Genomic DNA, 16,071 nt, shown 5'->3' on the forward strand with positions numbered 1-16,071 from the left:
CCTTCCTGTGTCCATGTGTTCTCATTGTTCAATTCCCACCTATGAGTGAGAACATGCGGTGTTTGGTTTTTTGTCCTTGCGATAGTTTGCTGAGAATGAAGGTTTCCAGCTTCATCCATGTCCCTACAAAGGACATGAACTCATCATTTTTTATGGCTGCATAGTATTCCATGGTGTATATGTGCCACATTTTCTTAATCCAGTCTATCATTGTTGGACATTTGGCTTGGTTCCAAGTCTTTGCTATTGTGAATAGTGCTGCAATAAACATACATGTGCATGTGTCTTTATAGCAGCATGATTTCTAATCCTTTGGGTATATACCCAGTAATGGGATGGCTGGGTCAAATGGTATTTCTAGTTCTAGATCCCTGAGGAATCGCCACACTGACTTCCACAATGGTTGAACTAGTTTCCAGTCCCACCAACAGTGTAAAAGTGTTCCTATTTCTCCACATCCTCTCCAGCACCTGTCGTTTCCTGACTTTTTAATGATTGCCATTCTAACTGGTGTGAGATGGTATCTCATTGTGGTTTTGATTTGCATTTCTCTGATGGCCAGTGATGATGAGCATTTTTTCATGTGTTTTTTGGCTGCATAAATGTCTTCTTTTCAGAAATGTCTGTTCATATCCTTCACCCACTTTTTGATGGGGTTGTTTGCTTTTTTCTTGTAAATTTGTTTGAGTTCATTGTAGATTCTGGATATTAGCCCTTTGTCAGATGAGTAGGTTGCAAAAATTTTCTCCCATTCTGTAGGTTTCCTGTTCACTCTGATGGTGGTTTCTTTTGCTGTGCAGAAGCCCTTTAGTTTAATTAGATCCCATTTGTCAATTTTGACTTCTGTTGCCATTGCTTTTGGTGTTTTAGACATGAAATCCTTGCCCATGCCTATGTCCTGAATGGTATTGCCTAGGTTTTCTTCTAGGGTTTTTATGGTTTTAGGTCTAACATTTAAGTCTTTAATCCATCTTGAATTAATTTTTGTATAAGGTGAAAGGAAGGGATCCAGTTTCAGCTTTCTACATATGGCTAGCCAGTTTTCCCAGCACCATTTATTAAATAGGGAATCCTTTCCCCATTGCTTGTTTTTGTCAGGTTTGTCAAAGATCAGATAGTTGTAGATGTGTGGTATTATTTCTGAGGGCTCTGTTCTGTTCCATTGGTCTATATCTCTGTTTTGGTACCAGTACCATGCTGTTTTGGTTACTATAGGCTTGTAGTATAGTTTGAAGTCAGGTAGCATGATGCCTCCAGCTTTGTTCTTTTGGCTTAGGATTGATTTGTCAATGCGGGCTCTTTTTTGGTTCCATATGAACTTTAAAGTAGTTTTTTTCCAATTCTGTGAAGAAAGTCATTGGTAGCTTGATGGGGATGGCATTGAATCTCTAAATTACCTTGGGCAGTATGGCCATTTTCACAATATTGATTCTTCCTACCCATGAGCATGGAATGTTCTTCCATTTGTTTGTATCCTCTTTTATTTCATTGAGCAGTAGTTTGTCGTTCTTCTTGAAGAGGTCCTTCACATCCCTTGTAAGTTGGATTCCTAGGTATTTTATTCTCTTTGAAGCAATTGTGAATGGGAGTTCACTCATGATTTGGCTCTCTGTTTGTCTGTTATTGGTGTATAAGAATACTTGTGATTTTTGCACATGGATTTTGTATCCTGAGAATTTGCTGAAGTTGCTTATTAGCTTAAGGAGATTTTGGACTGAGACAATGGGGTTTTCTAGATATACAATCATGTCATCTGCAAACAGGGACAATTTGACTTCCTCTTTTCCTAATTGAATGCCCTTTATTTCCTTCTGCTGCCTGATTGCCCTGGCCAGAACTTCCAACACTATGTTGAATAGGAGTGGTGAGAGAGGGCATCCCTGTCTTGTGCCAGTTTTCAAAGGGAATGCTTCCAGTTTTTGTCCATTCAGTATGATATTGGCTGTGGGTTTGTCACAGATATCTCTTATTATTTTGAGATACGTCCCATCAATACCTAATTTATTGAGAGTTTTTAGCATGAAGGATTGTTGAATTTTGTCAAAGGCCTTTTCTGCATCTATTGAGATAATCATGTGGTTTTTGTCTTTGGTTCTGTTTAAATGCTGGATTACGTTTATTGATTTTCATATGTTGAACCAGCCTTGCATCCCAGGGATGAAGCCCACTTGATCATGGTGGATAAGCTTTTTGCTGTGCTGCTGGATTCGGTTTGCCAGTATTTTATTGAGGATTTTTGCATCAATGTTCATCAAAGATATTGGTCTAAAATTCTCTTTTTTTGTTGTGTCTCTGCCAGGCTTTGGTATCAGAATGATGCTGGCCTCATAAAATGAGTTAGGGAGGATTCCCTCTTTTTCTATTGATTGGAATAGTTTCAGAAGGAATGGTACCAGCTCCTCCTTGTACCTCTGGTAGAATTCGGCTGTGAATCCATCTGGTCCTGGACTTTTTTTGGTTGGTAAGCTATTAATTATTGCCTCAATTTCAGAGTCTGTTGTTTGTCTATTCAGAGATTCAACTTCTTCCTGATTTAGTCTTGGGAGAGTGTATGTGTCGAAAAATTTATCCATTTCTTCTAGAATTTCTAGTTTATTTGCGTAGAGGTGTTTATAGTATTCTCTGATGGTAGTTTGTATTTCTGTGGGATCGGTGGTGATATCCCCTTTGTCATTTTTTATTGCGTCTATTTGATTCTTCTCTGTTTTCTTCTTTATTATTCTTGCTAGCCGTCTATCAATTTTGTTGATCTTTTCAAAAAACCAGCTCCTGGATTCATTGATTTTTTGAAGGGTTTTTTGTGTCTCTATTGCCTTCATTTCTGCTCTGATCTTGGTTATTTCTTGCCTTCTGCTAGCTTTTGAATGTGTTTGCTCTTACTTCTCTAGTTCTTTTAATTGTGATGTTAGGGTGTCCATTTTAGATCTTTCCTGCTTTCTCTTGCGGGCATTTAGTGCTATAAATTTCCCTCTACACACTGCTTTGAATGTATCCCAGAGGTTCTGGTATGTTGTGTCTTTGTTCTCGTTGGTTTCAAAGAACATCTTTATTTCTGCCTTAATTTTGTTATTTACCCAGTAGTCATTCAGGAGCAGGTTGTTCAGTTTCCATGTAGTTGAACGGTTTTGAGTGAGTTTCTTAATCCTGAGTTCTAGTTTGATTGCACTGTGGTCTGAGAGACAGTTTGTTATAGTTTCTGTTCTTTTACATTTGCTGAGGAGAGCTTTACTTCCAACTATGTGGTCAATTTTGGAATAGGTGTGGTGTGGTGCTGAAAAGAATATATATTCTGTTGATTTTGGGTGGAGAGTTCTGTAGATGTCTACTAGATCCGCTTGGTGCAGAGCTGAGTTCAATTCCTGGATATCCTTGTTAATTTTCTGTCTCATTGATCTGTCTAATGTTGACAGTGGGGTGTTAAAGTCTCCCATTATTATTGTGTGGGAGTCTAAGTCTCTTTGTAGGTCACTAAGGACTTGCTTTATGAATCTGAGTCCTCCTGTATTGGGTGCATATATATTTAGGATAGTTAGTTCTTCTTGTTGAATTGATCCCTTTACCATTATGTAATGGCCTTCTTTGTCTCTTTTGATCTTTGTTGGTTTAAAGTCTGTTTTATGAGAGACTAGGATTGCAACCCCTGCCTTTTTTTGCTTTCCATTTGCTTGGTAGATCTTCCTCCATCCCTTTATTTTGAGCCTATGTGTATCTCTGCCCGTGAGATGGGTTTCCTGAATAGAGCACACTGATGGGTATTGACTCTTTATCCACTTTGCCAGTCTGTGCCTTTTAATTGGAGCATTTAGCCCATTTACATTTAAGGTTAGTATTGTTATGTGTGAATTTGATCCTGTCATTATGATGTTAGTTGGTTATTTTGCTCATTAGTTGGTGCAGTTTCTTCCTATCCTTGACGGTCTTTACAATTTGGCATGTTTTTGCAGTGGCTGGTACCAGTTGTTCCTTTCCATGTTTAGTGCTTCCTTCAGGAGCTCTTTTAGGGCAGGCCTGGTGGTGACAAAATCTCTCAGCATTTGCTTGTCTGTAAAGGATTTTATTTCTCCTTTGCTTATGAAGCTTAGTTTGGGTGGATACGAAATTCTGGGTTGAAAATTCTTTTCTTTAAGAATGTTGAATATTGGCCCCCACTCTCTTCCGGCTTGTAGAGTTTCTGCCGAGAGATCTGCTGTAAGTCTGATGGGCTTCCCTTTGTGGGTAACCCGACCTTTCTCTCTGGCTGCCCTTAACATTTTTTCCTTCATTTCAACTTTGGTGAATCTTACAATAATGTGTCTTGGAGTTGCTTTTCTTGAGGAGTATCTTTGTGGCGTTCTCTGTATTTCCTGAATTTGAATGTTGGCCTGCCTTGCTAGATTGGGGAAGTTCTCCTGGATAATATTCTGCAGAGTGTTTTCCATCTTGGTTCCATTCTCCCTGTCACTTTCAGGTACACCAATTAGGCGTAGATTTGGTCTTTTCACATAGTCCCATATTTCTTGGAGGCTTTGTTCATTTCTTTGTATTCTTTTTCTCTAAACTTCTCTTCATGCTTCATTTCATTCATTTCGTCTTCCATTGCTGATACCCTTTCTTCCAGTTGATCGCCTTGGTTACTGAGGCTTGTGCATTCGTCACATAGTTCTCGTGCCATGGTTTTCAGCTCCATCAGGTCCTTTAAGGACTTCTCTGCATTGGTTATTCTAGTTAGCCATTTGTCCCATTTTTTTTCAAAGTTTTTAACTTCTTTGCCATTGGTTCGGACTTCTTCCTTTAGCTCAGAGTAGTTTGATCTTCTGAAGCCTTCTTCTCTCAACTCGTCAAAGTCATTCTCCATCCAGCTTTGTTCTGTTGCTGGTGAGGAGCTGTGTTCCTTTGGAGGAGGAGAGGCGCTCTGATTTTTAGAGTTTCCGGTTTTTCTGCTCTGTTTTTTCCCCATCTTTGTGGTTTTATCTACCTTTAGTCTTTGGTGATGGTGATGTACAGATGGGTTTTTGGTGTGGATGTCCTTTCTGTTTGTTAGTTTTCCTTCTAACAGTCAGGACCCTCAGCTGCAGGTCTGTTGGAGTTTGCTGGAGGTCCACTCCAGACCCTGTTTGCCTGGGTATCAGCAGTGGTGGCTGCAGAACAGCAGATATTGGTGAACCGCAAATGTTGCTGCCTGATTGTTCCTCTGGAAGTTTTGTCTCAGAGGAGTACCCGGCCGTGTGAGGTGTCAGTCCGCCCCTACTTGGGGGTGCCTCCCAGTTAGGCTACTCAGGGGTCAGGGACCCACTTGATGAGGCAGTCTGCCCGTTCTCAGATCTCCAGCTGCGTGCTGGGAGAACCACTACTCTCTTCAAAGCTGTCAGACAGGGACATTTAAGTCTGCAGAGGTTATTGCTGTCTTTTGTTTGTCTGTGCTCTGCCCCCAGAGGTGGAGCCTACAGAGGCAGGCAGGCCTCCTTGAACTGTGATGGGCTCCACCCAGTTCAAGATTCCCGGCTGCTTTGCTTACCTACTCAAGCCTGGGCAATGGCAGGTGCCCCTCCCCCAGGCTTGCTGCCGCCTTGCAGTTTGATCTCAGACTGCTGTGCTAGCAATAAGCGAGGCTCTGTGGGCATAGGACCCTCCGAGCCATGTGCGGGATATAATCTCCTGGTGTGCCGTTTGTTAAGCCTGTTGGAAAAGCGCAGTATTAGGGTGGGAGTGACCTGATTTTCCAGATGCCATCTGTCACCCCTTTCTTTGACTAGGAAAGGGAATTCCCTGACCCCTTGCACTTCCCGGGTGAGGTGATGCTTCACCCTGCTTCAGCTCGTGCATGGTGCGCTGCACCCACTGTCCTGCACCCACTGTCCGGCACTCCCCAGTGAGATGAACCTGGTACCTCAGTTGGAAATGCAGAAATCACTTCTGCGTTGCTCATGCTGGGAGCTGTAGACTGGAGCTGTTCCTATTTGGCTATCTTGTCTCCACCATCATTCTGACTTTAGCAGGGCAATCCTCACAAATGCCATAAACATTCTTCTCTTCACTCAGGGTTCAGTGGAAAGGACCCTAATAATAGTAGGAAAACTAGTAATAGCTGCCATTTATTGAGAGCTCACTGTGATCACAGAAGTATAATCATTAAGTCTTTTTTTTTTTGGTAACAGCTTTATTGAGATATAATTTGCATACCAAACAGTTCACCCATTTAAAGTATACAATTCAATGGTATTTAGTATATTCACAGTTATACAGCCATGACAATCAATTTTAGGACATTTTCATTAACTCCAAAGAAACCCTGTACCTTTGGTTATCACCTCTCAATACCCCCAATCTGCCCAGCTTTGGGCAACCACTAATCTACTTTCTGTTTCTATGTAGATTTCCCTATTCTGGATGTTTCATATAAATGGAATTAGACAATGTGTGGTCTTTTGTGTCTAGCTTCTTTCACTTAGCATGTTTTTGAGGTTATCCGTGTCATAGCAGGTTGTCAGTACTTCATTTCTTTTTATTGCCAAGTGATATTTCATTGCATATATACAACACATTTGGTTTACCCATCTATCAGTTGATAGATATTTGCATTGTTTCTACCTTTTGGTTATTGTGAATAGTGCTGCTATTGAATATTTGTGTATACCTTTTTGTTTGAAAACTTGTTTTCAATTCTTTTGTGTATATACTTAGGAGTGTGGTTGCTGGGTCATATGGTAATTCTGTGCTCCATGTATTGAGGAACTGCCAAGCTGTATTCCATAGTGGCTACACCATTTTACATTTCCTCCAGCAGTGTATTTACTGGAGGAAATGTAAAATGGTATAGCCACTGTGGAATGGTGGCAGTGTTGTGTTTTTGTTTTTGTTTTTCCTTGAGACAGAGTCTCACTCTGTCACCCAGGCTAGAGGGAAATGGTGCAATCTTGGCTCACTGCAAACTCTGCCTCCTGGATTCCAGTGGTTCTTGTGCCTCAGCCTCCCGAGTAGCTGGGATTACAGGTGCCCACAACCACCTCCGGCTAATTTTTATATTTTTAGTAGAGATGGGGTTTTGCCACGTTGGCCAGGCTGGTCTCAAACTCCTGACCTCAAGTGATCTGCCTGCCTCGGCCTCCCAAAGTGCTGGGATTACAGGAGTGAGCCACCATGCCCAGCTGGCAGTGTTTTTTTTTTTTTTTTGAACACCCATCATGGTGGGTGTGAAGTGGTATCTCATTGTGGTTTTTAGGTTTGCATTTCTCTGACTAATGATGTTGAGCATCATTTATATACTTATTGGCTATTTGGTACTTCTTTGGAGGAATGTCTGTTTGGATCTTTTGCCCATTTTTTATGCTTTTATTTTTTAATTTTTTAATTTTATTTTTAATTGACATATAATAATCGTAAATAATTGTTGGTCTTTGTATTGTTGAGTTGTAAGAGTTCTTTATATATTTTAGATACAAGTCCCTGATCAGATACGAGTTGCAAATATTTTCATCCATTTTTTGGGTTATCTTTTCACTTTGTTGATGATGTCCTTTGAAGTACAGAAATTTTTAATTCTGAAGAAGTCTAATTTGTTTTTTCTTTTGTTGTTTATGATTTTGATGTCATGCCTAAAAAACCACTGCCAAATCCCAGGTTAAGAAAATTTACACCTGTTTTCTTCTAAGAATTTTAAAGTTTTAGCTCTTAACTTAGGGTTTTGATCTATTTTCAGTTAATTTTTATTGGTGGTGTGTATTAGGAGCCTTAACTTCATTGTTTTGAGTGTGGATATCCAGTTTTTCCAGCACTTTTTGTTGAGAAAACTAACCTTTCTTAATTGTCTTGGCACCCTTCTTGGAAATCAGTTGACCATAAATGTGTTTATATATGGACTCTCAATTTTATTCCATTTATCTGTATGTCTCTCATTAACTATCATTATGCCAGTACCATATTGTCTTGATTATTGCAGCTTCATGTTGTGTTTTGAAATTGGGAAGTGTGACTCCTCCAAATTTTGTTCTTCTTTTTCAAGATTGTTTTGACTATTTTGGGTTCCTTGCAATTCTATATAAATTTTAGAATCAGCTTGTCACAACCATCTGATCTTTGACAAACCTGACAAAAACAAGAAATGGGGAAATGATTCCCTATTTAATAAATGGTGCTGGGAAAACTGGCTAGCCATATGTAGAAAGCTGAAACTGGATCCCTTCCTTACACCTTATACAAAAATTAATTTAAGATGGATTAAAGACTTAAATGTTAGACCTGAAACCATATAAATCCTAGAAGAAAACCTAGGCAGTACCATTCAGGACATAGGCATGGGCAAGGACTTCATGTCTAAAACACCAAAAGCAATGGCAACCAAAGCCAAAATTGACAAATGGGATCTAATTAAACTAAAAGAGCTCCGGCACAGCAAAAGAAACTACCGTCAGAGTGAACAGGCAACCTATAGAATGGGAGAAAATTTTTGCAATCTACTCATCTGACAAAGGGCTAATATCCAGAATCTACAATGAACTCAAACAAATTTACAGGAAAAAAACAAACAACCCCATCAACAAGTAGGTGAAGGATATGAACAGACACTTCTCAAAAGAAGACATTTATGCAGCCAAAAGACACATGAAAAAATGTTCATTATCACTGGCCATCAGAGAAATGCAAATCAAAACCATAATGAGATACCATCTCACACCAGTTAGAATGGCGATCATTAAAAAGTCAGGAAACAACAGGTGCTGGAGAGGATGTGGAGAAATAGGAACACTTTTACACTGTTGGTGGGACTGTAAACTGGTTCAACCATTGTGGAAGTCAGTGTGGCGATTCCTCAGGGATCTAGAACTAGAAATACCATTTGACCCAGCCATCCCATTACTGGGTATATACCCAAAGGATTAGAAATCATGCTGCTATAAAGACACATGCACATATATATTTATTGCAGCACTATTCACAATAGCAAAGACTTGGAACCAAGCCAAATGTCCAACAATGATAGACTGGATTAAGAAAATGTGGCACATATACACGATGGAATATTATGCAGCCATAAAAAAGGATGAGTTCATGTCCTTTGTAGGGACATGGATGAAGCTGGAAACCATTGTTCTCAGCAAACCATCGCAAGGACAAGAAACCAAACACCGCATGTTCTCACTCATAGGTGGGAATTGAACAATGAAAACACATGGACACAGGAAGGGGAACATCACACACCGGGGACTGTTGTGGGGTTGGGGGAGAGGGGAGGGATAGCATTAGGAGATATACCTAATGTTAAATGACGAGTTAATGGGTGCAGCACACCAACATGGCACATGTGTACATACGTAACTCACCTGCACGTTGTGCACATGTACCCTAAAACTTAAAGTATATATAAAAAAAAAAGAATCAGCTTGTCAATTTCTACAAACAAGCTAGCTGGGATTCTTGTACAAATTGCCTTGGATCTGTGGATCAACTTGGGAAGTATTGATATGGGTTTTTTTTTTCTTTCTTTTTTTTTTTTGACGGAGTCTTGCTCTGCCACCGAGGCTGGAGTGTGGTGGTGCAATCTTGGCTCACTCTAACCTCCACCTCCCAGGTTCAAGTGATTCTCATGCCTCAGCCTTCCTGAGTAGCTGGGATTACAGGTGTGTGGCCACCACACCAGCTTTTTTTTTTTTTTTCGTATTTTTGTAGAGACATGGTTTCACTATGTTGGGCCGGCTGGTCTCGAACTCCTGACCTGAAGTGATCTGCCTGCCTCGACTCCCAAAGTGCTGGGATTACAGGCTTGAGCTACTGTGCCCAGCCTGACATCTTAACAATATTAAGTTTTCTAATTCATGAATATGGATGTCTATCTATTTAGATATTTAGTTTTTTGAATGGTTTTTTAGTTTCCAGAGTATAAGTTTTATGTTTGTTAAATTTATTTCTAAGCATTTTCTTCTTCTTGATACTATTGTAAATGGAATTGTTTACTTAATTTCATTTTCAGATTATTCATTGCAAGTATACAGAAAGACATTTGATTTTTGTATATTGATTTTGTGTCCTGGAATCTTGCTGAAGTTGTTCGTTCTAATAGTTTTCTGTGTGTATTCCTTAGGATTTTCTCTATATAAGATCATGTCATCTGTGAATACAGATATTTTTACTTTTCCAAACTGGATGACTTTTATTTAGTTTTCTTGCCTACTTGCCCTGGCTACAACCTCTAGTATAATGTTGAATAGAAGTATCAAGAGTTGGACATTCTTGTTTTCTCCCTGATCTTAGGGGGAAAGTATCAGTCTTTCACCATCAAGTACGATGTTTGCTTTGGGTTTTTTTGTAGATGCCCTTTATCAGGTTGAGGAACCTCCTTTCTATTCCTTGTTTGTTAAGTGCTTTTTATCATGAAAGAGGGTTAGATTTAGTCAAATGATTTTCCTGGATCTTTTGAGATGATCATGTCGTTTTTGTTTTCTATTCTATTAATATGATGTAGTATGCAAATTGAATTTTGAGTGTTAAATTAATTTTGCATTCCTGGTATAAATTCCACTTGTTTATGGTGTATAATCCTTTTATATGTTGCTGGATTTGGTTTGCAGTATTTGGCTGAGGATTTTTGCATCTATATTCATAAGAGGTATTGGTCTGTAGTTTTCTAGTGGTGTCTGTCTGTTTTCATTATCAGAGTAATACTGACCTCATATAATGAGTTAGAAACTTCACATTTTTTGTGTTTCTTTGAAGAGTTAATGAAGAACTGGTATTAATTATTGTTTAAATGTTTGGATGGAATTGAAGCCATTTGGGCCTGGACTTTACTTTGTGAGTAGTTTTTGATTATTGATTTGATATCTTGTTATAGGTCTATTCAGATTTTCTGTTTTCTTCTTGAGTCAGTTTTGGTAGTTTGTGTCTTCCTAGGAATTTGTCCATTTCATCTCAATTATCTAATTTATTGACATTCAATTGTTCATGTTCCTTTAAGTGTTTTTGAGCATACTAATTTGTTGAATCTTCACAATAAGCCTATGAAGGAGATATTATGATCCTCATTTTATAGGTGAAAAAAACTGAAGCACAGAGAGTTAACTTGCCCAAGGTCACCCAGTCAGTAAGTTGGAGGAGCCGGGATTTGAATCCAGGCAGTCTAGCTCCAGAATGCATGTTCTTACCATAGCTAGACTATCTACAGATCTTCTCTAAAAGTTATCAGGAGGGACCTGGAATCTATCTGGTCAAGCAGAACCTTTTGAAGCACTTTTTTTTTCTTAACAAATCAGTGGTTTTTCATTCTATTCCTAGATTTGTACAGCTATCACCACTATCTAATTTTAGAACTTTTTCAATACCCCCCGTCCACTAAATCCATACCTATTAGGAGTTCTTTTCCCTTCCTAATCCCCCTTTCTACTGCTACCCCTGTCCCAGCCTCAGGAAACCACCAGTCTACTTTCTGCTGTGGATATACCTCTATGGGTATGTCCATTTTGCATATTTCATATTGAACTAAATCATATGATATCTGGTCTTTAGAAGGTATTTACTCCTGCTCAGATTGGTGATTATATCTGCCTGAAATTCTCTCTCTTCTTATTCTGAACTTTAGTCTTTCTGTGATTTGGACTCTAATTGAATATACAATCCTATTCAAAACAAAGCTTTGCATCTGGCACATGTGACAAGTTTCTATTTTGAGCTTTTTATTACCTCCATTGGGAAAGCATCTCCTTAATAGTCCAGGGTGAGGGGAATGTAGTTAGATTCTACCAAAGTTAATTACCAGCCCACCTCTCTCATTAGCCTTCAAACAATGTTAATTTCAACCTGAAGTTTACCAGCTGCCTTGGGTTGATAGACAAAGACAAATGCAGCTAGTGAAGGAGACTGATGTATGAACAGATAACTCATACAATGTGATAAGTATTATAAAAGCCTTTGTATATAAGGTAATGAAGCATATATAAGAAAGCATAACATGAATTTCTATGGAAAAATTATAGAAAAGTGTAGGTATCTAGGCCATAGAAACTATACAGTGTACTACTTAAGTTGATTGACCATGGTACCTACTGATTTTGTCCCTCTAATCTGTCTTATGGGGTTGAAGCCCCTTCCCCTTTCATACCTTTAATAAATATAGCAACAAAAGGAAATGGTAGATGAGGATTCTAGGAACTACATTTTTCTTACCCAGACATTGTTTCCTTCACAGGCATAAGCTGGAAGTCACACCAGTAGTAGCCTCTACTACCGTGGTACCAAACATTATGGAGAAACCACTCATTCTAGACATATCCACCACCTCCAAAACACCCAACACTGAGGAGGCATCTCTCTTCAGAAAGCCATTAGTTTTAAAGGAGGAACCCACTATTGAGGATGAAACCCTTATCAATAAGTCATTATCTTTAAAAAAGTGCTCAAATCATGGGGAGGTGTCCTTACTGGAAAAGCTACAGCCCCTGCAGGAGGAGAGTGACAGTGATGATGCGTTTGTTATAGAGCCAATGACTTTTAAGAAGACACATAAAACTGAGGAGGCAGCCATCACCAAGAAGACATTATCCTTAAAGAAGAAGATGTGTGCAAGTCAGCGGAAGCAGTCCTGCCAGGAAGAGTCGTTGGCTGTGCAGGATGTCAATATTGAAGAGGATTCCTTCTTTATGGAGTCGATGAGTTTTAAGAAGAAGCCTAAAACTGAGGAGTCAATCCCCACCCATAAGTTATCATCTTTAAAGAAGAAATGTACCATTTATGGGAAGATATGCCACTTTAGGAAGCCACCAGTATTGCAGACAACCATCTGTGGAGCAATGTCCTCCATTAAGAAGCCTACCACTGAGAAGGAGACACTTTTCCAAGAGCTATCTGTATTGCAAGAGAAGCACACCACTGAGCATGAGATGTCCATCTTGAAGAAATCATTGGCCTTGCAGAAGACCAACTTTAAAGAGGATTCCCTTGTTAAGGAGTCGTTAACCTTTAAGAAGAAGCCTACCACTGAGGAAGCAATCATGATGCCACTAATATTGAAGGAGCAGTGCATGACTGAGGGGAAGAGGTCCCGCCTGAAGCCATTAGTATTTCAGGAGATCACCTCTGGAGAGAAGTCGCTCATTATGAAGCCATTGTCCATTAAAGAAAAGCCATCTACTGAGAAGGAGTCCTTTTCCCAGGAACCATCTGCATTGCAAAAGAAGCACACCACTCAGGAGGAGGTTTCCATCTTAAAGGAGCCCTCGTCCTTGCTAAAGTCTCCAACTGAGGAGTCACCTCTTGATGAGGCTTTGGCTTTTACAAAGAAGTGTACCATTGAGGAGGCACCCCCCACCAAGAAGCCTTTAATTTTAAAGAGGAAGCATGCCACTCAGGGGACAATGTCCCACTTGAAGAAACCACTAATATTACAGACCACCTCTGGAGAAAAGTCACTTATTAAGGAGCCACTGCCCTTTAAAGAAGAAAAAGTGTCTTTAAAGAAAAAGTGTACCACACAAGAGATGATGTCCATCTGTCCAGAACTGTTGGACTTTCAGGATATGATTGGTGAAGATAAGAATTCTTTCTTTATGGAGCCAATGTCATTTAGGAAGAACCCTACAACTGAGGAGACAGTACTTACCAAGACATCATTGTCTTTACAGGAAAAGAAAATTACTCAGGGGAAGATGTCCCACTTAAAGAAGCCACTGGTCTTGCAGGAGATCACTTCCAAGGAGGAGTCATTCTATAAGAAGCTGTTGCCCTTTAAGATGAAATCTACAACGGAAGAAAAGTTCCTCTCCCAGGAACCATCTGCATTGAAAGAGAAGCATACCACCTTGCAGGAAGTGTCCCTCTCAAAAGAGTCATTGGCCATCCAGGAGAAGGCTACCACTGAGGAGGAATTCTCTCAGGAACTATTTTCATTGCATGTTAAGCATACCAACAAAAGTGGGTCCCTCTTCCAGGAGGCTTTGGTCTTGCAAGAGAAGACTGATGCCGAAGAGGATTCCTTGAAGAACTTGTTGGCTTTGCAGGAGAAAAGCACCATGGAAGAAGAGTCCCTTATCAATAAGCTATTGGCTCTGAAGGAGGAGCTTTCTGCTGAGGCAGCCACAAACATACAGACACAATTATCTTTAAAGAAGAAGTCCACTGCTCATGGAAAAGTGTTCTTCCTGAAGAAGCAGTTGGCTTTGAATGAGACCATCAATGAAGAGGAGTTCCTTAATAAGCAGCCACTGGCCTTGGAGGGGTATCCCAGCATTGTGGAGGGGGAGACCCTCTTCAAGAAGCTTTTGGCCATGCAGGAGGAGCCCAGCATTGAGAAGGAAGCTGTCCTCAAGGAGCCCACTATTGACACAGAAGCTCACTTTAAGGAACCTTTGGCCTTGCAGGAGGAGCCCAGCACTGAGAAGGAGGCTGTCCTCAAGGAGCCCAGTGTTGACACAGAAGCTCACTTTAAGGAAACTTTGGCCTTGCAGGAGAAGCCCAGCATTGAGCAGGAGGCCCTCTTTAAGCAGCACTCAGCTTTGTGGGAGAAGCCCAGCACTGAGAAGGAGACCATCTTCAAGGAGTCTTTGGACTTGCAAGAGAAGCCCAGCATTAAGAAAGAGACCCTCCTCAAAAAGCCATTAGCCTTGAAGATGTCTACCATCAATGAGGCAGTCCTCTTTGAAGATATGATAGCTCTGAATGAGAAACCCACCACTGGGAAGGAGTTGTCCTTCAAGGAGCCATTAGCCTTACAAGAGAGTCCCACCTACAAGGAAGACACCTTTCTCAAAACATTCTTGGTCCCCCAAGTTGGAACCAGCCCAAATGTGTCTAGCACTGCCCCTGAATCCATAACCAGCAAGTCCAGCATTGCTACCATGACCAGTGTGGGCAAATCTGGTACCATCAGTGAGGCTTTCCTCTTCGAAGATATGATAACTCTGAATGAGAAACCCACCACTGGGAAGGAGTTGTCCTTCAAGGAGCCATTGGCCTTACAAGAGAGTCCCACCTGCAAGGAAGACACCTTTCTGGAAACATTCTTGATCCCCCAAATTGGAACCAGCCCATATGTGTTTAGCACCACCCCTGAATCCATAACAGAGAAGTCCAGCATTGCAACCATGACCAGTGTGGGCAAGTCCAGGACCACCACCGAGTCCAGTGCATGTGAATCTGCTTCTGATAAACCTGTCTCACCACAGGCCAAGGGAACACCAAAGGAGGTATTCATCTCCCTTTCTTCTTAAATTAGATAAATTGTTCTTTGATATCCTGGAGGTGGCTGCTAGCAAAGTTGTTTTTTTTTTGTTTTGTTTTGTTTTGTTTTTGTTGTTGTTGTTGTTGTTTTTTTGCCTTCCTAAGCAGTTGAGCCATATATAGTAAGTTATTGAGAGTATCCCTCTACCTAGTGAGAGAGTGATATTTCTTACGTTTACTTCTGGTTTTATTTAATGATAGGTGATGCAGAATCATCTCTTCTCACCTTCTGTAGCCTGAGGTTACCCATGATTTGGGATACATTTCCCAGGTTCTTTGGCATTTTTCTCTTAAGTTGGCCTTGTACAATCTCTTGACTTCCTGATTGGCACAGTGATAGATCTAAGCAATCAGAAAGTATTTATTCCAGTAATACCCACAAGAGTCTGGACTACTGTGCTATATACTTGGGCTTTGCAATAGTGGCCAGGTAATTTCATTCAGGAAATTGCCTTTCTTAGTAATTGTAATTTGCATCACAGTGGGCTTTGGTAAAAAATGGGCAAAGTTCATAAGAGCATCTCCCAAGGAAGATGGTCTTTACGTTGTAAATTTGAATAATGAAGGGATGATATTTAGCAAGCAGGAGGAGAAATGTCCTTTTTGTAGCAAAACATCCTGGGTAAAGATATAGAAAGGAGGAAAAGACTACCAAGATGAATTGGGCCAGATCAAAGCATTGACATAATTAGGGACCTAAGAAGACAGGTAACAAAGCTGAAATAATAAAATAAGAATGTCCGTCTGGGAGAATCTTCAGCTTACCTATAAAAAGGGTCCCTTGTTCCTAGGGCAGCGAAGGTATATACAATGAAGACTAGGCATTTCTTGATCACTGGACCATATGAGGATTGCACAGCCAAGGAGTACTGTGTTATGGCCCAACATATA

At 40.2% G+C, this 16,071-nt stretch overlaps 1 protein-coding gene across 2 annotated transcripts in view; it reads left to right on the top strand.

The window, feature by feature from the left end:
- The window catches only part of CCNB3 (cyclin B3), a 102,084-nt gene that overhangs the window by 46,462 nt on the left and 39,551 nt on the right, over positions 1–16,071 (top strand). For both annotated transcript variants that reach the window (XM_055106867.2, XM_024927266.5), the window contains exon 6: positions 12,155–15,146. In XM_055106867.2, the coding sequence (XP_054962842.1) occupies positions 12,155–15,146 (2,992 nt within the window). The remainder of the gene's footprint in view (positions 1–12,154; positions 15,147–16,071) is intronic.

Source organism: Pan paniscus, chromosome X (assembly GCF_029289425.2).
Source record: "Pan paniscus chromosome X, NHGRI_mPanPan1-v2.0_pri, whole genome shotgun sequence".
NCBI classification, from domain to species: Eukaryota; Metazoa; Chordata; class Mammalia; order Primates; family Hominidae; genus Pan; species Pan paniscus.